Here is a 23,437-nt window from a genome sequence, read left to right on the forward strand (position 1 = left end):
TGTGTGTGTATGTGTCTGTGTGTGTGTGTGTGTGTACAGAGTAGAGGAGGTAAGAACACGTACGTGTGTGTGTGTGTGTGTGTGTGTGTGTGTGTATGTATGTGTGTGTGTGTGTGTGTGTGTGTGTGTACAGAGTAGAGGAGGTAAGAACACGTGTGTGTGTGTGTGTGTGTGTTTACAGAGTAGAGGAGGTACTCAGACCCGCTTCATCCTGGCGGGCTCACTGGAGACGGGGGAGCAGGCCCAGAACTCGCGGTTCGGTTCCGCCCTGGCCTCTGTGCCGGACCTGAATGGAGACGGCTACAGTGATGTGGTGGTGGGCGCTCCTCTGGAGGACGAGCACAGGGGGGCCCTCTACCTCTTCCACGGCCGACAGGATGGGGTCCAACCCAAGTACAGACAGGTAGAACTACACAGCATATATCATATAGCCCTGATGCAGCATATAGCATATAGCCCTGATGCAGCATATAGCCCTGATGCAGCATATAGCATATAGCCCTGATGCAGCAAATAGCCCTGATGTAGCATATAGCCCTGATGTAGCATATAGCATATAGCCCGGATGCAGCATATAGCCCTGATGTAGCATATAGCCCTTATGCAGCATATAGCCCTGATGTAGCATATAGCCCTTATGCAGCATATAGCCCTGATGTTCCTGATATTGAATAGCCTTGAATAATCCTGGCTGGCCCTTTCTTCCTCAGAGGATAGCGGCTTTGGGTCTGGACCCTGGGCTGCGGTACATGGGCTGCAGTGTCCATGGGAGCATGGATGCTAACGGAGACGGTCTGGTGGATTTGGCCGTGGGCTCACTGGGTGCTGTGGTGCTGCTATGGTAGGAGTGGCCACACCCACACACACTTCAATCAGTAATGCTATGACACAATCCATTAAACATCGTTTTCCACGTCCTTAAGTCCTGGAGAAAACAGGATGTTTCTGTGTGTGTGTGTGTGAGAGCTTTTTGTTCCTCTTTCTCAGGTCTCGGACTGTCATACGTGTCCACCTAAGTGTGAGTTTTGAGCCTTCAAAGATCAATGTGTTCAACAAAGAATGCCGCCGGGCTGGGAAGGACGTGACCTGCATGGCAGCCATCGTGTGTGTGAGGGTCACAGCGCAGACCCCCATGCCCCCAACACAGGGCGTAGGTCTGTACATGTCATGTACTCTGTCTGTATTTATATATATGTTACTGCTGTTTGTCAGGTTTCTCACACACACACACACACACCTGAGGCAGTCATGTGGTGTGTCATTAGTGTGATGAGGGTTGTAGAGAGATTGAGGCAGTCATGACCACATCCTCACTGTCTCCCTGTGAGAGTGTAGACACCTGTCTGCTGCAGGTGTGTGCTATACGTGTGTGAGCTGATACAGGTGTGTGTGTGTGTGTGTGTGTGTGTGTGTGTGTGTGTGTGTGTGTGTGTGTGAGCGAGCACTAGCTGCCCTCAGGGCTTCTGTGTCACGACTGCCTGGCTCAAGGCAGCCCTGACATAAAATGGGTCGACCACACCGTAGTGATAATTTAAAAAGGGTTTATTTACAATAGGGAAAACAATCAGTATAATGTATTAAACGGAAAGTGTCGTGCAATGTGTCTAGGGGTAAACAAACAAATGTGTAAAACGCGACGAGGACGGAGGAAATATTGAGTGTGGAGTTCCGTAGCCGGACGTCTTCTCCCAGGCTCTCACCACTGGAACAATCCGCACCCTACACCGGCAACGCAGAAGTCTGGAGCAGAGAGAGACCGTCGATGGCAAAACCCCAGCCTCTTATAGGCCAGCCCATTAACGGCACTCAGCACCCTGCAGGACAGATAGACAACAGCCGTAACACAAAAGGGGCGGAGCCCCTGGCCTTATTAGTAGGGCCGTAACATCTGTCACAGACAACAGCGCCGTTTTAGTGGAGTGGCCAATTAAAGCCTGACTGATTTGGATCAAGGAGTGTGTGTGGTGTTGGCATGGTGCTGTGGTGTGTGTTGTGTTGTGCTGTAATGTGTGTGGTGCTGTGGTGTGTGTGGTGCTGCAGTGTGTGTGTGTGTGGTGCTGTAGTGTGTGTGTGTGTGGTGCTGCAGTGTGTGTGTGTGTGTGGTGTTGTGGTGAGTGTGGTGCTGTAGTGTGTGTGGTGCCGTAGTGTGTGTGTGTGGTGTGTGTGGTGCTGTAGTGTGTGTGGTGTTGTAGTGTGTGTGGTGTGTGTGGTGTTGTAGTGTGTGTGGTGCTGTGGTGTGTGTTGTGTGCTGAAGGGCTGTTCTTCCAGTAGATTTGGGAGATTGGCTGTGAGCTGTTGAAGGTCTGTGACTGCTGCAGGAGCTCGTGTGTGGTGTGTGTGGTATGTGTAGTGTGTGTAGTGTGTGTGGTGTTGTAGTGTGTGTGGTGCTGTAGTGTGTGTGGAGCCCGTGGTGCTGTGGTGTGTGTGGTGACTGCTGCAGGAGCCCGTGGTGTTCCCCCTTGTGTCGTGTGTGTGCATAATTCCTGTCAGATGTGGCTCAGAGAGTTAGGCCTTTTAAGATGGAAAGCCTTTCTTCCGAGCCAGAGGAAACTCTTTAAAGTGCGTCACTCACAACCACTGCCATGGAAACCGTCTTAAAGTGTGTGAGCCCTCCACCCGACACACTCCCCTCATCTGGTTTACATCAGACATGCACACACACACACACACACACACACACACAGACACACACACAGACACACACACACACAGACACACACACAGACACACTCACACACTCACACTCTCTCACACACACACACACACACACACACACACACACACACACACACACACACACACACACACACACACACACACACACACACATACAGACACACTCACACACACACTCTCTCTCTCACACACACACACAGACATACACAAACTCACACACACACTCACACTCACTCACACACACACACACACACACACACACACACAGACATTCACAAACACACTCACTCTCACACACACACACTCACACACACACACACACACACATAGACACAGACACACAGAGGGAGGGCAGGGAGAAAGGGTGAGAGAGGTAGAGGTAGAGGTGGGGATGGGGAGGAAAGAGACCCCAACCCAGTCTCTTCTCACTCAATAACACACACACACACACACACACACACACACACACACACACACACACACACACACACACACACACGAAGAGAGGTAGAGGTGGGGATGGTGAGGAAAGAGACCCCAGCCCAGTCTCTTCTCACTCAATAGGCAACAACTCTGTCAGGTTGACTCCTGGGGTTGAGCTGCACGCCGCAGCAAATTAACTTCACCACAAACAAAACGTTAATAAAATATGTCCTGCACCCACTTTGCTGTTGGCTTCTCACTCTTGTGTTTCCACTGGAGATTGTAATCAATCCAGACCTGCTGGAGACAGTGACCAGTGACCAGTCACCTGCTGCTGTATAAAGCATTCAGACAGAGACCTGCTGCTGTATAAAGCATTCAGACAGTGACCTGCTGCTGTATAAAGCATTCAGACAGTGACCTGCTGTATAAAGCATTCAGACAGTGACCAGTGACCAGCTGCTGTATAAAGCATTCAGACAGTGACCAGTGACCAGTGACCTGCTGCTGTATAAAGCATTCAGACAGTAACCAGTGACCTGCTGCTGTATAAAACATTCAGACAGAGACCTGCTGCTGTATAAAGCATTCAGACAGTAACCAGTGACCAGTGACCAGTAACCAGCTGCTGTATAAAGCATTCAGACAGTGACCAGTGACCAGCTGCTGTATAAAGCATTCAGACAGTGACCAGTGACCTGCTGCTGTATAAAGCATTCAGACAGAGACCTGCTGCTGTATAAAGCATTCAGACAGTGACCAGCTGCTGTATAAAGCATTCAGACAGTAACCAGTGACCTGCTGCTGTATAAAGCATTCAGACAGTGACCTGCTGCTGTATAAAGCATTCAGACAGTGACCTGCTGCTGTAAAGCATTCAGACAGTGACCAGTGACCAGTGACCAGTAACCAGCTGCTGTATAAAGCATTCAGACAGTGACCAGTGACCTGTTACTGTAAAAAGCATTCAGACAGTAACCAGTGACCAGTGACCTGCTGCTGTATAAAGCATTCAGACAGTGACCTGCTGCTGTATAAAGCATTCAGACAGTGACCTGCTGCTGTAAAGCATTCAGACAGAGACCAGTGACCTGCTGCTGTATAAAGCATTCAGACAGTAGCTAGTGACCTGTGGTTCATAAAGAGTGTGTGTGTGTGTGTGTGTGGCAGCTCTGAGGAGTATGTACTGTATATGGATGAGCCGAGGTTTTCTAAAGTTTGTGTGTCTGTGTGTGTGTGTGTGTGTGTGTGTGTGTGTGTGTGTGTGTGTGTGTGTGTGTGTGTGTTATAGCTCTGAGGAGGAGTGTGCACATGGATGGGCAGAGGTTCTCCCCTAGGGCTGTGCTGGATGATGAGGCGCAGCTCCACTCCAACATCACTGTGCAGCCAGACACGCCGTACTGCCAGCGCCTCCCCTTCCACGTGCAGGTGTGTGTGTGTGTGTGTGTGTGTGTGTGTGTGTGTGTGTGTGTTTGTGTGTGTGTGTGTGTGTTTGTGTATGTATATGTCTGTAAGTGTAAGTGGGTGTGTGCGTGCATGTATGTGTCTGTGTAAGTATGTGTATATCAGGGTTTCCGCTAGGAATTTTTCCAGAAAGAATGACTGGACAAATATGATCGTCAATATGATTTGTCAATATCAGCTTGGTTTGGATGCAGCAAACCCAGAGAGCCCTTGATGTTTCTGATAGATTACGCCCTACTCGTAGAAATAGAACTATTTGATTAGCTAATCACTCTGATAGATTACGCCCTACTCGTAGAAATAGAACTATTTGATTAGCTAATCAATTCTGATAGATCACGCCCTACTCGTAGAAAAATAACCATTTGATTAGCTAATCACTGATAGATTACACCCTACTCGTAGAAATATAATTATTTTATATTATCACCATGATCTGTCTGAAAGGCTTTACAGAGAATGAGTGTGTTTGTATATATGTGTGTGTGTGTGTGTGAGTATGTGTGTGTGTGTAAGTGTGTGTGTGTGTGTTTGTATATGTGTGTGTGTGAGTGTGTGTGTGTGTGTGTGTGTGTGTGTGTGTGTGTGTGTGTGTGTGTGTGTGTGTGTAAGTGTGTGTGTGTGTGTGTGTGTAAGTGTGTGTGTGTGTTTGTATATATGTGTGTGTGTAAGTGTGTGTGTGTGTGTTTGTATATGAGTGTAAGTGTGTGTTTGTATATGAGTGTATGTGTGTGTGTGTGTCTGTGTGTGTGTGTGTTTGTATATGAGTGTATGTGTATGTGTGTGCGTGTGTCTGTGTGTAAGACTCTGCAGGGCTCACTGTCTGGGCTGTGTTTGCAGGAGAGCTCAGATTATGTGCGTCCTGTAGTCTTCACTACGGAGGCGGCTCTGCAGGACCCAGACCACGGGCCTGTCATGGATGAGGACTGGCCTACGTCTCTACGGGTGGAGGTAAGAACAACCTCACACACACACACACACACACCACACTAGAACACGCTGTGGCCTGTCCACACACACACACACACACACATGCGCACCACACTAGAACACGCTGTGGCCTGTCCACACACACACACACACACACACACCACACTAGAACACGCTGTGGCCTGTCCACACACACACATGCACACCACACTAGAACACGCTGTGGCCTGTCCACACACACACACACACACACATGCACACCACACTAGAACACGCTGTGGCCTGTCCACACACACACACACACACACACACACACACACCACACTAGAACACGCTGTGGCCTGTCCACACACACACACACACACACACACACACACACCACACTAGAACACGCTGTGGCCTGTCCACACACACACACACACACACACACACACACACACATGCACACCACACTAGAACACGCTGTGGCCTGTCCACACACACACACACACACACACACCACACTAGAACACGCTGTGGCCTGTCTACACACACACACACACACACACACACACCACACTAGAACACGCTGTGGCCTGTCCACACACACACACACACACACACACACACACACACACACCACACTAGAACACGCTGTGGCCTGTCCACACACACACACACACACACACACACACATACACACCACACTAGAACACGCTGTGGGCTGGTCCACACACACACACAAAAACATACACACCACACCAGAACATACTGTAGCCTGGTCCACACACACACACACACACACACACACACACACACACACACACACACACACACACACACCACACTAGAACACGCTGTGGCCTGGTCCACACACACACACAAACATACACACCACACTAGAACACGCTGTGGCCTGGTCCACACACCACACACACACACACACACACACACACCACACTAGAACACGCTGTGGCCTGGTCCACACACTCACACACACACATACATATGGAGAGAAAAATGTCTCAGAGTTACTTGTAAATGTATGGACCATGATCCACAAATATAACAATATAATATAAATAATAATCATTTACAAATGTGTTTTTCTATCCACAAATACAGAACTCCTTTCTGTGACTAAGTTATCCTTTGAATAAATGTAGTATGATTTGTACAAAGTAATATCGATTTGTAAATATATACATTGTCATTTTTTGGGGTATTTATTATGAAATGTAATTTGTGCATTTATTATGAAATGTAATTTGTAAATCTGTAATTATGCGTGCAATTCTGCATTTGGGGGTCATCTAACACACACATTCATAGCTCCACACCATGGTCTCGTCCACACACACACACACACACACACACACACACACACACACACACACACACACACACACACACACACACACACACACACACACACACACACACACACACACACACACACAATAGAACACACACACACATCTCTCCATCTCTCCCTCTCTCTCTCTCTCCATCTCTTTGCTCATCTCTTTCCTTCTCATTTCAGCTGCCCTTCTGGAATGGCTGTGGGGAGGACGAGCGCTGTATCCCCAACCTCATCCTGAACAGCCACTCTGACCTGCTGGACCACCAGTAATACACTCTCTCTCTCACACACACACAGTCTCTCTCTCTCCCTCTCTCTCACACACACAGTCTCTCTCTTTCACTCGCTCACACACACACACACAGTCTGTTTCTCCCTCTCTCGCTCTCACACACACACACACAGTCTAACTATTTCCTGTATCTCTCATTCTCCTGTCTCTATCTTTGCAGGCAGTTTTGTGGCCAGAGGAAGTGCTCTGGCTGTACCCTGTGTGAGCCGCAGGTGGCGCTGCAGGGTGCGGAGCGTGTGGTGGAGGCGACGCGCAGACGCATGTTTGTGGATGCTCGTCTAGAGAACCGTGGGGAGAACGCGTACGGAACCACACTCAGCATCTCCTACAGCCCCAACCTGTGCTTCTCCAGCCTGGTGCTAAAGGTGTCGGTTCTGCACACCAACACACTCCATCTACTGTCTGTTCTGCACACCAACACACTCCATCTACTGTCTGTACTGCACACCAACACACTCCGTCTACTGTCTGTTCTATCACGCTACAGGGTTCCTCAGACATCCAGATCGACTGTGCCAGTGTATCTGATCAAGGCCACCGGAGAGTCTGCAACGTCAGCGCCCCCTACATGAGATCCCAGAGTCAGGTGAGTTTGCCCCCTACATGAGATCCCAAAGTCAGGTGAGTTTGCTCCTACATGAGATCCCAAAGTCAGGTGAGTTTGCCCCTACATGAAATCCCAAAGTCAGGTTTGCCAAGAAGTTACGCTCTCCTTCTTCTGTCTGCTTATGCGTGCAGATCATGATTGATCATGATTGATCATGATTGGTTATTTATTTGAGGTTAGCTTCTGCTGCCTGCTCACTCAAAATTGGTGACACAGTAGCAAAGCAGTATGTAGTCTGTTATTTTTCCCTGTTAGCAGAGGGATAGCAACAGAAATATGTATACGGAGATGACATATACATGCTTTTTTTTTTACAGGATCATATGTCAACAAGCATAATTTAATTATCAAGGGCATTATCTTGACAATTTTCTAAAGCTTTGCAGCATACAAAATGATAAAGCATATATGAGAACCATTTAGACTCAACATTGCTATCTCCCAGTTTAAAACCAATGTCCTGAAAGCACTCTTTATCTAAAATAAAAAGATGCATACAGAAATTGCACAAACTCAACCTGAAAACATGACCCAACGTGGGGAAATTCAGACTAACACTCTCAGGCCTTGTACACTAGCCTACTGGAAGTGAAATGTACAGAGAGGAAAGGTTGGTGTGCAAAGGATGTGGACGTACACACACCTTAGCAAACGCCTCATGTTTGTCTTACACAGGTGTTTTTCCGTGTAGAGTTTGAGTTGAGCAGGTCCGTCTTCCTTGACCATGTGCAGGTCATCCTGGAGGCCCGTAGGTGAGTCTGTCGCCATAGCAACACCTGACATATACCCATGTGACCTTTTTACCTGAACAATATCAAACATACATGATGTCCATCAGTTATATATAATATGCAGATGTCAAAAAAGTGAAAAGGTTCTTCAGATGTCTGCCTGCCCAAAATGTGTGTCTTTGAGCTCTATTGTCCATCTGCTGTAGTGAGGGAGATGAGTGGAGTCCACAGGACAACTCCAATGACCTCTACCACCCTGTCAAATATGAGGGGGACCTTCTCTTCACAAGGTAAACCTGGTGCAATGTTCATCAGGCCGGTGCTCAGAACTGCCCCTGATATTATCCAGAGAATATGTGAGTCGTTGAATATGTGAGCCGTTGAATATGTGAGTCGTTGAATATGTGAGTCGTTGACACAGGTGCGTTTTCTTCATAGAGACTCAAACCCCACCCGCTTTGAAATTAAACCAGAACTTTCTAAAACCCGTCCTGGTGGCGCAGGACCGACCTTTAACCTTTCATACCAGGTGGGAGATCTTCTCGTATCAGGTTGAGATAACCTCTCAGAATGTTGCACTTATCCATTGATCACTTATCCATTGATCATCACTCCTTTAGTCACACCTTGCATACACCTTAGATATTTAGAGACATCATTGGTTGTCATGTCCTGTTAAACCTTAAAGTTTAAACCTTAAGTTGTGTATAAGAGCTGTGAGAACTGTGTGTGAGTTCCTGTCTTGTGTCTAACACACAGATCCAGAACCTGGGACTGTACCCAGTAGAGGAGCTGCAGGTTACCGTGGAGATGTCGGCCATCACCAGCAGTGGCAATCAGCTCCTGCACATCACCCATTTCCACATAGACCAGGCAGGACACACTACACCCGCTCTTAACACACTACACCCATTCTTAACACACTACCACACAGACCAGGCAGGACACACTACACCTGTACTTAACACACTACACCCATTCTTAACACACTACACCCGCTCTTAACACACTACACCTGTACTTAACACACTACACCCGCTCTTAACACACTACACCCATTCTTAACACACTACCACACAGACCAGGCAGGACACACTACACAGCCTGTTCTCAGTCACTGCAAATACAAACTGTATGCTGTATTCTGGTGTGTGTGTGTGTGTGTGTGTGTGTGTATGAGTATCCTGTCTTTATGTACAAGTCTTATATTTAAATTCTAATGAGTCCATGCTTACGTTATTGTTTCTTGTCAGAATGTAGACTCACAATGCGCACCCTCCCGCTCCATCCCTCCAACACGAGCTTTACCTGAAGACCTCTCGCTCACACCGCAGCTGGTGAGGACACCTGTCTCTGTCTCTGTCCCTCACACCGCAGCTGGTTGGGACACCTGTCTATGTCTCTCTCTCACACCGCAGCTGGTTGGGACACCTGTCTCTGTCTCTCTATCACACCACAGCTGGTTGGGACACCTGTCTCTGTCTCTCACACCGCAGCTGGTGAGGACACCTGTCTCTGTCCCTCACACCACAGCTGGTGAGGACACCTGTCTCTGTCCCTCACACCACAGCTGGTGAGGACACCTGTCTCTGTCTCTGTCCCTCACACCACAGCTGGTTGGGACACCTGTCTCTGTCTCTCACACCACAGCTGGTTGGGACACCTGTCTCTCTCACGCCACACCTGGTGATGACAAGTGTCCTCCCTGCTATGGTTTCACCTGGATTTGTTTCATATTTCTCTCTCCCATCTTGTTTTCCTGGCTCTACATGGTAGCTCTTTTAGAAACCAGGTGTTGTACATCCTGTTTTACCTGTGCAGCTGTTTGACCCGTGCAGCTGTTTTACCAGTACACCTATTTTACCTCATTACCACATTACTGAAACCACCTTTCTGTTGATCATCCACCAGAACCGCTCCAACAGTCTGGCCCTGACGGTGCAATGCAGCGTGAGCTTACCTGCCCTGGCAGAGGTCAGCGTGACCATAGGAGGGTGGCTTCACCTCCAAGCCTTACTGGCCGTGAGTTCCCCACCGCCCGCTCACACTCACACAGCAGTGAACCCACGCTGGTTATATTCTGGCTTCAGCTGTCTGTAGCAGTGAACCCATGATGGTTATATTCTGGCTTCAGCTGTCTCTATAGCAGTGAACCCATGTTGGTTATATTCTGGCTTCAGCTCTCTATATCAGTGAACCCATGATGGTTATATTCTGGCTTCAGCTGTCTCTATAGCAGTGACCCCATGCTGTTGATGCTCCTGTGCAGGTGGAGTTCAGGAAGCTGGAGCTGGTTACGATCGCGTCTGTGGAGCTCAACCCGGCCAGTTCCACTTTCCTGTTCGAGGCTCGGCCCACGCGACAAGTAAGTGTGACCATGGTTACAGGTCGGAGGGACACCAGGAGGAACATCTGCTCAGTCAAGGGCACTTTTCTTCTGTTTAAGTTTGATTAAGCACGTAGTTTATCTGCTTTATGGATGGAGACCTCAGTGGTCCAAGGTGGAGCTGCTCTGATATTCCTGTTGACATCGCCCCCTGCTGTTCAGGATCACCACTACCATCATGGCTACAGTAATCCTTGGCAGGCTTTCCACAACAGGAGGGCAAATAACCTCCAGGGGTGCTGAACCTCTGCTGTGGTAACTCAGACCAATCCCTGATCTGATCTGTTTTCTGAGTTTGTCATTTGCTTTGACTCCCCTCAGATAATCCTGGAGATTAGAAAAGAGGAAGAGTACAGCATTCCCATCTGGATTATAATCGGGAGTACATTGGGAGGGCTGCTGCTCCTGGCGCTGCTGGTCCTGGCGTTGTGGAAGGTGGGCTGTTCCTCAGGTGTTATCACTCAAACATACAGTACCAGTCAAAAGTTTGAACACACCTTCTCATTTTTTGAGAAGATTTTTCTTTGATTTTATTATTTTCTACCAAAAAACTTTTTTTGTTTAGTACATCATTCCATATGTGTTCTTTCGTAGTTTAAATGTCTTCAGTATAAATCTACAATGCAGAAAATAATAAAAGTAAAGAAAACACTTTAAAGGTGTGTCCAAACTTTTGACTGGTACTGTATTCAAGTAATGGTACGGTCTGTTGGAGCAAGGTCAAGTGCTGTTGTGAAAAAACATCTCATCCTGTATTGTAATAAATAATTGACTACATTATTTTCTAGGCCTGTTATGTCATATGTTAAGTTTAATATAACCAATATTGAAGACCTAAGGTATTTGAAGGAAGTGCAACACTGCGAAGAAAGTGCTTCTTTACTGAGCTGCCACATCTGTTCACATTAATGTAGGCTAAAAGCTAAAGCTAGCTAACAGACTGTATAACTCAGTTGGGTAAAGGCTTGTTGACAGTCTTTATAACTCATTTAACTTTTTTCCACCAACCCAGCGATGATGCAACCTGTTGGAAGGACTCTGCCATGGTATTTTAGATCTGTCACTGGTGGGCTACTATACAAACAGACTATGACATTGCATTCTGTAATTCATGACAACAAACCGTGACATTGCATTCTGTAACTCATGACAACGGACCGTGCATTGCATTCTGTAACTCATGGTTTCATATACAGTTACTCCAATATGGAGTCATATGTTGCTTTTGACCAGCATTATTGAGTAGAAACTCCAGCCTGTTTTCACATCAAGGTAAAAAGGAGTCCTCCCTTTGACACCAGTTCAGTAATTGACCTGATGTTTGCATATTCAGCCCTCATTGAGATCAGGGTGAAGCTGGACTAACCCTAACCCTAACCCAGGGACTAACCCTAACCGAGAGACTACTTCACCTCACTGGGCTTTCATCACCTCCATACATAACGCTTCAGCAGACTAGACCACTTTGTGATGTTCTCACATTCTCTGAGTTTGTGAAGTCATGTTCTCACGTTCTCTGAATTTGTGAAGTCATGTTCTCACGTTCTCTGAGTTTGTGAAGTCATGTTCTCACGTTCTCTGAGTTTGTGAAGTCATGTTCTCACGTTCTCTGAGTTTGTGAGGTCATGTTCTCTGAGTTTACGAAGTCATATTCTCGCGTTCTCTGAGTTTGTGAAGTTATGTTCTCACGTTCTCTGAGTTTGTGAAGTCATGTTCTCACTCTGTTTCTGCAGCTGGGCTTCTTCCACCGGCGGAAACGCGATAAAGAGGAGGAAAACCAGCTGACCGATGAGAAGACACCTGAACAGCGGTAACCCTGGTGACCACACAGCCTCTCTATGGCTCAGGTATACAGATGGGAAACTGTGGACATGGGTGTGGCCTCTGCTGATCACACAGCCAATCAGCACCTGTCAAGCCCTGCTGATCCTGCCCAATTAGGTTCTACCGTCTCCCTGCCTCAACCTTGGCTTCATTCAAGAGATACAGGAGGCCCAACCGTCACCAGCTCTTACACACCTGCCTCAGAGGAGAAACAGTCACTGCATGCCTGTGATGGCATAGCTGTTGGCAGAGGGCTGCCTCCCTTAAAAAAAAAAAAACTTTGCCAATGGTTTGAAGTGACTGCCAAGAAGAACTTGAAAGACATGCCTAACAAATCAGTGTTCAAAGATAAATGTTGTATGTGGGGAATTGTAGTTTTAGGTGTAGTGAGGCTAGTGGAGTGGACAGGAAGCTCTGTATGTTTCCTGTGTGAGTGATCATCTCTTGGCCTCCAGTTAGCTTCCACCAGGGGAATAACCAGCACACCCAACACTGATATAAACCTAACCCTGATATACCATATGTGTTGGAACATATTTATAACCCTAACCCTAGGGTTTGAACATAATTATAATCCTATCCCTTGCGTTTGAACAGAATTATAATTTTATGTGGAAGTCACAATAAGACTACATTTATTATTTTGTACACCATGATCATCCAGTAGGCCGTCTAACCAGACCTCATTCAGTCAACCATGAGACCGAGTCACAGTGAAACTTCACCCATCATCCAGAAGGATCCAGAACCCAGAGGGCTATCATGTAACCTTGCTTTTTTATAAATACAGCAAAAGTACTTTGCTGAAAGTTAAATTACAGTATGTCAACTTGGCTTAGGATCTGTTGTGTTTGGTGGCTTAATATGCAGAGGTGGGGGGGGGGGGGGTTACATAACTGACTACGTGAATTATCCTATCAGAACTGTATTTGTCAACATGTTGATGCACTTTCTAATGTACATTACAGATAAACTTGAAGTTTGTAAATAGCTCGTAGTGCCTTACCCACTACCACACAATGGAAAGCACAGTTCACAAAGAGAGGCATTATTATTAAACTGTACAAACATCACTACATTACAAAACTACGACCGTGTGCTTTTAGTGGACAATATGATGCAGCTTAGCACATGGCCACGTAGCAGTATACCCTTCACCACATACATGCCATAGGTACAAACCCTGAGTACATGCATGTGTGTGTGTGTGCGTGCGCTTGTACATGCCTGTGTATGCATGTGTGTGGATGGATTAGGAAAGGCTTTGCAGGGGCTAGTTTAAAACTGCGAACACTCTAGATCAGATGGCAGATAAGCAGTGAAAGCATTGAGAACTAGCTATTACAGCTGCAGCACCGTAGGATGGACCCTGAGAGCTGGCATGCAAGCTAAAGGCTTGAGGTGAATCTCATCTCCATTAAAGGAGATGATGACACTTAAGGTTTTGGCAGATATCTTGGCAGATATGCCGAGTTATCTTTAACCAAGTTATTGCTCTCACAAGGGCTGAGCAAAATACTATATGCAGATTAACAACCAATTACATTTTACTGGCATTCGCTCAATCTTCACATCTAAATAAAGGACTATTTTACTGGCATTCGCCCCATCTTCACGTCTAAATAAAGGACTATTTTACTGGCATTCGTTACATCTTCACGTCTAAATAAAGGACTATTCCTGACGTCTGGATGTTGCTTGTTTGTCTCTCACAATTGGTATGATGGAAAATGAAAAACATACCCTCTCAAAGGAAGTAGTCATTCCGTTTTAGACAAGGATTTATATGACACCAATCCTGCTGCTGAATGTTATACTTCAAACTTGTTTTAAGGCAAACCCAATCTCATATAGAAGATCTGTCTCCGAGTCTTCCCCTTCAGTCTAAAAACTCACCAGGGGCTTCAAGAAGGCACAGATGGCTGTTAAGATGGCTGTTGGAGATAAGTCTCAGTGAGCTTTCTGCCATTTACGTCTAGTTTCCCCTACAGGCGGATGGTAAAGGAACAGAGGTGTTCTCCACACACAGGTCCTCTGAGGGTTCAGGGGTCATGTTCTGAAAATGAGAGGGGCACCAATGATGAGGTCTTGTTTATTCAGAAGAAACATCTGTAGTGTCACAATGCATCTGCACTGTCCCAGATGAACAGTGAGCAAGTCCCCGGACACAGTACAGAAACATATCAACATGAAAATCGCTTCATGACAAACTTGAAAACTGATGGGAGTTTGGCAATGTAAGGATAATTTATATAAACAATGTAAGTCCTTTGGTTGTCAAACCATTAATTAAAAATCTCTCATTTGTAGCATCTTACTTACAGGGTCCCAAAAAGACAAAAGTAGTCAAGACCAGGCAATACAAACCAAATCAAAAAGTTAGCATTAAATAAAAAACACATTACTGCTGCATCTGGAGACATGTTACATCACAGGAGGGAGAGGTCTCTGTTCCTGTTAAATAAGACCCCTCCTAACTTTCAGCATTAAACATTCATGCTGTTCAATCTCTAGCAACAGGGTAGCGCAACAGAAACAGGAAAAGAAAGCCTTGACATTCACATCCCACAAAAGCCATGCATTACACACACAAACACGCCCCGATTTTCATACGGACATGAACACACTCTCACTCCCGCCCCCGCGCTTCTGCAGTATGGAGGATGATGCCTCTCAGAGGCTGCTTTTCAGAAGCACACACACACACACACACCAGGAGAACGCACTCTCACACACACACACACGCTCACCAGGAGAACGCACTCTCACACACAAGCCTAGCATGTGACTGACAGGAGAATCAGCAGTCAGCCACAGAAGGAGGAGGAGGAGGAGGAGGAGGAGAGAGAGGAGAGGAAGGGAGTCACAGGCACATTCATTCACACAAAGCAAACGTTCCATGGCAACTCATGTTTTTTGTCCGATAGTTGATTTTCTAATAAATCTATACTTTCATAGGACCTTTTTAAAAAATAAAATATTGAAAAGTAAGTATTTAAAATATACCAAAAGGACAATCATAAAACCTTTTATTAAAAGCAAAGTGCAGCCTGCCTAGGCTATCGGCATGGTAGTGTTCTCTGGTGTAGTGTCCATCAGCTGTAGGGGTCAGGGGTCACACAAACTAGATCACCCAACCCCATTTACCTTGGAGTCTAACACCTCCGATATGCACAAAACACTCTCATGAGAGGCACACACACACCTTTTAAGGACACACACTTCTTTCAAAGACACACCAATAAGCCCAGGATGAAATGTGCAGACGGACTTCCAGCTAGAACACATTCATCTGGATGGGCATCAGGCAAGAAGCTGCCATTCATCTGGATGGGCATCAGGCAAGAAGCTGCCATTCATCTGGATGGGCATCAGGCAAGAAGCTGCCACTACAGACATACCACCGGCTCAGTCCTCCGAAGCAGGAGCCCTCTGGCGCACACACACACACAAGCCCGGTGTGTGTGCACTACAAACGTATGGCAAAAAGAACGGGAGACGGGAGAGTACGCCCCTCCTCAGCACCTCTGGAGAATGTGGTCTCGTATAAAAGAGAGAGTCTCAGCTGTGTGTCAGTGGAACGCTGGGAAACGTGGTCTTGTATAAAACAGTCAAGTTGCGTCAGTGGAACTCCACAAACTCCTCGAGTGTGCGTGGGATCTGGTTGCGGTAGGTGATGTGGTGCTGCCTGACGGCGCGAGCTGCCAGACACTTGAGGCTCATTTTCATCTGCGTCTTGAGCAGGATCTCGGACACGCCGGTGGTGCTCTTGTCCAGTGGCGTCTTCTTCTGCTTGTTGGTCATGTCCGTGTGTGCGCCTGCCTCCACCAGGCTGATGATGATGGCGTGCAGCGTCAGGAAGTCGCTGATTGGCCGGTTGTACTGCACGATGATGTGCAGAGGGCTGTTGCCCTCGTTGTCCACCGCGTTGACCTGCGCCCCGCAGTCCAGCAGCAGCTTGGTGACCTGTGCGTTGGGGAAGCTGCACACGTCGTTGGTGTGGAAGTCGTCCACGGGCGTGCTGGAGCTGATGGCCAGGTGCAGCAGGGAGGAGCCCTCTCGGGAGCGCGGGTCCAGCTGCAGCAGCTGGTAGACGTGCTTGTTGATGGGGGCGCGCTCCAGTGCGTTGCACTGCGTCTGCGTGGAGATGCACAGCAGGTAGAGGAAGGTGAAGATGTTGGACTCGTAGTTGTCGGTGGCGGCGTGCAGCTCGACCTCCGGCGTGTTCTCCATGCGGGACATGCTGCGCTGGATCTCAAGCACGCTGCAGCTCAGCACCTGCTCCACGTCGCCCGGCCGCACCTGCTCCTTCAGGTGCACCATCTGCGAGAACACCTGGGCGAAGCGCAGCAGGTCCTTGTGCGTGTTGCGGTTGCTCCTCTGGCGCAGGTGCAGCGCGTGCAGCCACAGCTTGATGCAGCGGTCGAACTCCATGTTGTCCGCGTAGACGGCGCCGCGGTAGATGATGGGGTGCGACACGTCGATGTTCTCCGAGCCCAGGATGCGCTCGCGCACCTTCAGGCCTTCCATGTGCAGCGCGTCGTGGTCCTGCCGGATGGCCTCCAGCTCCGGCAGGCTCTGGCACTCGCGGCGGCCGCCGTAGGCCGGCACCAGGGACTGCGGGGGCTTGCCGATGAGGCTGTCGGGGTCGCGGGTGCGCTCCAGCATGGCCAGGTACAGGTAGTGGTAGGTCTTGAGGATGTCGTAGTACTCGCGGTCGTTAGCGAAGGAGGCGCCCAGCAGCTCAAGCGCCTCGATGCGGCTCTGGGCGTCGCAGTCCGTGTGCTCCAGCAGCAGCTCCACCACGTCCGCCTTGCAGCTCTCGGCCGCCACCTTCAGTGGCGTCATGTTGTGGCCGTTTAGCACCATGGAGGCGTGCTGCTGCACCAGCGCCTTCACGATGTCCAGGTGGCCGGCCTCCGCAGCGAAGTGCAGGGCGGTGGCGCCGCAGTGGGCCTTGGCATTGGGGTTGGCGCCCCGCTCCAGCAGGTAATCCACCACGTCCGAGTGGCCCTTGTAGGCGGCGATCATCAGGCAGGTGTTGTCGTACTTGTTGGCGATGCCGATGTCCGCCTGGTGCTCCACCAGGTAGCGCACGATGTCCAGACGTCCATCGAAGCAGGCAGCTCGCAGTGGGGTGGAGTTGGTGACGGTGGTGTGGTTGACGTTGGCGCTGTGGGCCACCAGCAGTCGGACCACTTCAAAGTGCCCCGCCCCTGAAGCACACCACAGGGCTGTGGCTCCATCAATCACGTACCTGACACACACAGACATGTCAATCAGGCAGCCGCCACCAAACACAAAGCAGTAATCTTAACCTCTGTAGTCTACTACCCATGGACGTGTATGGAATAAGTAACAAACACATTTTACATAGGGAAAATCCTTACAAAGCTTAACATAACATTTATCTTAGCAAGGAAAGTGAATACTACAAATACTAACCCATCAAATCTTACTGTGCCCGTCTGTTCAGTGTCCACTCTGTAATGATCCAGAAGAAAACGCACAACTTTTTCATGGCCGTTGCGGGCAGCTATAATGAGCGGGGTCGACCGCTGGCCGGCGAGATGGGTTACATAGTTGAGTAAGTACCGCGTTTCGGTCTCGGAATGGTTGAGCAACAGTGCGGCTAATGTCAAGACTCTGCCCTCGCTAGCCGCTTTGTAAACATACCCGGCCAGCGACTCCATTCAGGACAGTGGCACTTCCTTCGTTTCCACAAGTAGCGCCCACGGGTTGCACCGCAAAGCAGCTCGCCTCCCATTAAAATGTACAATCAAGATCAATAACACAGGTGAAAATCACTGATCCATTGATTGTCTGTTGAGGCGAGGTAACATCTTCGCAGATTACAAATCGTTCAACCGCACCTACTCAGTAAATGTTAGCTAATTTAAGTTAGCCTGTCCGACCTGTTTGGCTAGCTCGTCACCAGGAAATGATGTTAGCTGGTAACTTACTACAAAGTGTCTTTATAGTAGCTTGCTAGAAACCGAAAATAGTCAAACCAGTTAAACGTAATCTTGCGACTGAGGGAAAAGTTACCCCACCAAATGCCACGAATCTAGCAAGCGTTGATTTGCCTCATCCACTCGAGATGTTTGCTTGGCAACTTTGATGGTTGACTTTACACAAGCATCTAGCCAGCTTGTTTGACTGGTTAGCTAGCAACTGCAATGTCTGCAGCAAGACAGCTAACTGCTAACAAATATTAGCTTGCGAACTATCACCACAGCCAAATCTTATCGTTACACACTAGTTAAGTGTTTTTTGTCTAAACTGTCGTTTACGATTTAACGCAATTCACTAGAGCTACGTATATTATACTATGGTAGCACGTCCGCCAAAAGGGTAGGTAGCGATTAGCTAGTACACTGAATTTGACCCTTTCAGTTACCTTTAACCTTTGCCACCAAAATGGTGAAGCCGGTGAAAATCGCTCACAACAAATCCCGGAAGTGTACGTGTCGTTTTCCGGCATTAAGGGACTATTAAGAGATTTTTCCTGTCTCCACAGCTATCAGTTTGTATCTTTACATTTACATTTAGTCATTTAGCAGACGCTTTTATCCAAAGCGACGTACAAGGGTGAGAACAATCAAACTACGAACAATAGAGACCTAGTGTAACAATAAATACTATTTTACATAAGAAATAGAAAAAAAGTATTGGAATGTAACTGCTGTAAGTACAAGTTAAGTAGGCTACTAGTAGAGGTGCAAATTAGGAAGGGAGGTACTCCCTGAAGTGTATCTGCACAACTATATGTTACACTGCTGTCTGAACGAGGGATTAAAAAAAAAAAAAACATTTGTCGAAATCCAAAGAATGGATAATGAAATAAACCGTATTTGATCAGACCAGATTCAATTCGTTTTAAAGAAGAGCTCTGATCAAATAACTGAATCAAATAGTCAAGTTTAACTGATTGAAATTAAATAGAAAATGTTAGCTGTTCAAATGTAGACATGTTTAAGAGAAGCTATGTAACAGCTGGCGGGTATCTGTGATTATTTAAATTATTATTATTTTTGAAAACAGGTAATAGGCTATTGTGGTTAAAACTTTCTGGCAATACAGGTGTGAGACTGCAGCTTTATTCACGCCACTGGGGAAAGTTACAAGCACCACAAGGGACAAGCAACAAAGAATTTGTGTATGCACCAAAATGCATATTGCAGTCATAAGACCTCAGGGACAGAAAGAAAGAGCATATCTTTCAAACTCAGTCTGAGTCAGAGGCAAGTGAGCTAACATGCATCAGTCAGGGGAAAACATATTAGCTGATCCTTTAGGCACAGATGCTGCCCACTATGTTTATATACACATAGGTGCTAGGGGAAGTCTGTGTTTTAAGTTTTCCTCTCACTGAGTACATTCCAGCATTCCAGATTCACAAAGCAGATCTGGCAACGTACCCGTTCCTAGGGTTAGGGTTAACATGCATGTTGATGGTTGTTCCTCACGCCACTCACAAGCAGTAGGGTAGGGGATCTCCTGCATGTCCAGTTCAGACCCAGTGACACACACACACACACTGGTACATGTGTACACACAAAAACCCACAAGCCCTTACTCATACAGACAGACAAACAGCTCAGCTTGAGAGAGAAACACACACTCACACACACACATACATAACAACGTTCAACAAAAACTCCAGATTTCATTCCGAATCTTTTCTCTTTGATTATCAAGTTCTTGATATGCCTGAGGTGTGTGTGTGTGTGTGTGTGTGTGTGTGTGTGTGTGTGTGTGTGTGTGTGTGTGTGTGTGTGTGTGTGTGTGTGTGTGAGAGGGGGAGTTGAGGGGGGTTATATGAGTGTGGTGTCCAGCACTAATGGAAATGTATTGTCACCGTATAACAGTATACTGTAATGTATTGTCACCGTATAGCAGTATACTGTATTGTCACCGTATAGCAGTATACTGTATTGTCACCGTATAGCAGTATACTGTAATAACACATTATCACAGTCTTTCCTTTCTCCACCCAAACACCAGTCATATGTGGCAGATCCAGACAGGGACAGATTCATAAAGTGTGTGTGTGTGTGTGTGTATGCCTCCTTGTATTAGGTGGTAGGGCTAGGAAAATGATACAGGTAACAAAACTGAAGGAGCCTCCCATTGAATGAAGAGGAACACACACACACACACACACACACACACACACACACACACACATGATGAGAAATGGATGCACATATCAACAAACACACAAACCAGGAACATCAGAAACTAAAAAGAATCCCTCATATACACACACAAAGTCAGAACATATAACAATGGGTGTCTCCACCTTTTCAAACCTTTCTCTTTGAACGACTTGCAGTTCCAAGAAAAACTTTTCAACTTGTGTTCCCATGACCCATGTTGACCACTAGAGAGCACTGTTTTTCACAGATCTCGCTGTGTGACCAAGGTACTCCTGCTGACTAGTGTATGTGGATACGGCATATTTGTGGTTTAAACGTATAAAACAGAAGCAAAGGTCTTTCATTTGCTTCTCCTGGTGACTAAGACCTACGATGGCAATAAAACAAGTAGGTCATGAATGGGAGGGATGAGAGAGGAGATAATTACTCATCCTGAGAAATAGGATTAATGAACACTTGAGCATCAATTTAGGAACAGTCTGAATACCAGGAACACTCATGTATAGCAACCAGAGCTCCAGTCCAGCTGCTGTTCAACATGGGTAACTGTGGTCAGGTCCAGCTCCTGTTCAACATTGGTAACTGTGGTCAGGTCCAGCTCCTGTTCGGTAACTGTGGTCAGGTCCTCACTGAAGGACAAGCAGGGATGGTAAACTCATGTTCAAAAGACCCCCAGAAGTATTTGTTGTAGTAGTTTAAATATCGATTGTTTTGAAAGTTAGACAAATGAAATAGTTACTGACTTTGGAAAGTGAAATCCTGAGTTAGCCTGTTACACAGTTACACAGTTACCACCATCAGTATTAGATCACACATCAGAGGAAACTACCTCAACAACACAATCAATATGAACAGGCAAAGGAATTATGACGTACCACATAATTCTTGGTAAATAAAAAATCACAGGAATCACACTGTTTACAGAGACATGCTGTGCTGCTACCCTAAAGTAATCTACCCTGACAGACTGAGCAGGCTAAAAATATTGGCCCAATGGGTCAATATTTATTGTGTATGCAGACCTGCTTACGTATGTGTGTGTGTGTGTGTTTGTTTGTCTGTGTAAAACACAACAAATGTGTTGTAATTTCAGTCATTTCAATATCACCTGAGGTGCAGGTGTGTGTGTGTATGTGTGCCAAACACAGGAGTGGGAGTGGTGCCAAACACACACACACAAACACACAGAGAGAGAGAGAGAGACAGAAGTTAGGATTGAGAAAAAAGTTAGAGAATGGGGTTAGTTCTAATCGAACAGCCAATACATTCATTAAGGTTACATACACTGATATCAGAGTAAGCCCTTGCTCGCTTGATGTACCATTATTTCTCCAGTCTGCAAGTGGTCGTGCTCACTTTGAACCCCACACTGCCTTTTAATGGTGCGATGATTTTGAGAAAACAAACTTTGCAGCAAACGGTGTTTAATGGTTGCTATGGTTGTCTTGCTACACTAGCTTACTAAGTCAACTTTAAAATAACTATAAACGATTCCATTTGCATTAAATTATAGCAAAATTAAATTATAGCTATGATCACTGTCAGGGAATTATTTCACCCTTTGTATAAGGACTGTATTTAAACCTCAGTTATTAAGACACACACAACCAAGAATAAAATCAAGTAACAGACATTTACTCTGGCCCAGAGGAGAGTAGTGGTTTCAGAACGCTGTCCCCACATACACTGCCCCTTGAGTAACTTGCCTGACCATTTATTAAGAAAATCTCACAGAACAAAGACAATGACACACCCATGGCTCTGTCTTCCCATGCCTGGTTCCAAAACACAAGAATGTTTACCTAAGACCCCCAAAAACCCTGACTATGGGTCTTAGACCAATAAATCAGTCTTAACCTAAACATTTCATGACAGTCTGAATTCCAAGCTTCTCTTCCCACAGTTTCAAACTTCCTTTCACAGAACAATGGAAAGAGCTTAGTCCTCCATTTAACTAACTAACTAATATCAACTAAAACACATCATGATAATAATTAAAAAGAAACATTTCTTTCACATTTCCCTCCTGTTTATCATGAAAACAATACTAGTCTAAACATCATTAAACTAAAGCATCATCATCTTGATGGTTCCAAACAACAGTTCACTCCACACAGAAGTACATACAAGACTAGACATGAGAACTTAGAAACATGTAGAAATACACATCATAAAAATACAAAAAGTATACAAATTGCTACAATAGAGAACAGACCTTTCAACATCATTTACCACCATGTACCAGATGTAACCCAAGCAACCAGATTTCACCACGGAACATTAACCACTTTGTCTTGTAATAAAGCATCACATAACAACCTTCATTTGCTGTAAGGCTTCAGTCACAGAAACACTATGAATATAATCCAATATCCAAATACACAGATATCAGTCACAAAAACTCCCCCACTAGCAGCAGTGAGTAAATACACTAACTAAGTTGGCATTAACAAAATCCTAAACTATAGTTAAGGGTTTCCATTCTTAACATGACTTTTCTTACTCATAGGGCCTGAAACAGAAACAAAATAACCTTGGAGCTGGTGGTCCAAATCTTTTAGTCATCAGCACATCAGTCCCCCACACGCTGTCATGCTTCT

The 23,437-nt window shown here is 46.5% G+C and overlaps 2 protein-coding genes across 2 annotated transcripts in view; one reads left to right on the forward strand and one right to left on the reverse strand.

Moving 5' to 3' along the window:
• Positions 1-14,610, forward strand: part of LOC105892527 (integrin alpha-11) — a 34,881-nt gene extending 20,271 nt beyond the window's left edge. Inside the window, exons 14-30 of the mRNA XM_042704489.1 lie at positions 189-403; positions 711-841; positions 988-1,154; positions 4,391-4,527; positions 5,404-5,514; positions 7,016-7,101; positions 7,288-7,492; positions 7,615-7,713; positions 8,410-8,486; positions 8,672-8,755; positions 8,904-8,994; positions 9,225-9,338; positions 9,719-9,802; positions 10,377-10,487; positions 10,735-10,830; positions 11,173-11,286; positions 12,585-14,610. Of these exons, the coding sequence (XP_042560423.1) occupies positions 189-403; positions 711-841; positions 988-1,154; positions 4,391-4,527; positions 5,404-5,514; positions 7,016-7,101; positions 7,288-7,492; positions 7,615-7,713; positions 8,410-8,486; positions 8,672-8,755; positions 8,904-8,994; positions 9,225-9,338; positions 9,719-9,802; positions 10,377-10,487; positions 10,735-10,830; positions 11,173-11,286; positions 12,585-12,665 (2,003 nt within the window). The 3' untranslated portion in view covers positions 12,666-14,610. The remainder of the gene's footprint in view (positions 1-188; positions 404-710; positions 842-987; positions 1,155-4,390; positions 4,528-5,403; positions 5,515-7,015; positions 7,102-7,287; positions 7,493-7,614; positions 7,714-8,409; positions 8,487-8,671; positions 8,756-8,903; positions 8,995-9,224; positions 9,339-9,718; positions 9,803-10,376; positions 10,488-10,734; positions 10,831-11,172; positions 11,287-12,584) is intronic.
• A 143-nt stretch (positions 14,611-14,753) lies between these two features.
• On the reverse strand, positions 14,754-19,105 carry fem1b (fem-1 homolog b). The gene is made up of 2 exons (XM_012818802.3): positions 18,121-19,105; positions 14,754-17,932 (listed from the first exon to the last, which is right to left on the reverse strand). Exons 1-2 carry the CDS (start codon positions 18,366-18,368, stop codon positions 16,297-16,299), a joined length of 1,884 nt encoding a protein of 627 aa, XP_012674256.1. The 5' UTR covers positions 18,369-19,105; the 3' UTR covers positions 14,754-16,296.
• Positions 19,106-23,437: the final 4,332 nt, after the last annotated feature.

The sequence above is a fragment of the Clupea harengus genome, chromosome 3 (genome assembly GCF_900700415.2).
Source record: "Clupea harengus chromosome 3, Ch_v2.0.2, whole genome shotgun sequence".
NCBI lineage: Eukaryota > Metazoa > Chordata > Actinopteri > Clupeiformes > Clupeidae > Clupea > Clupea harengus.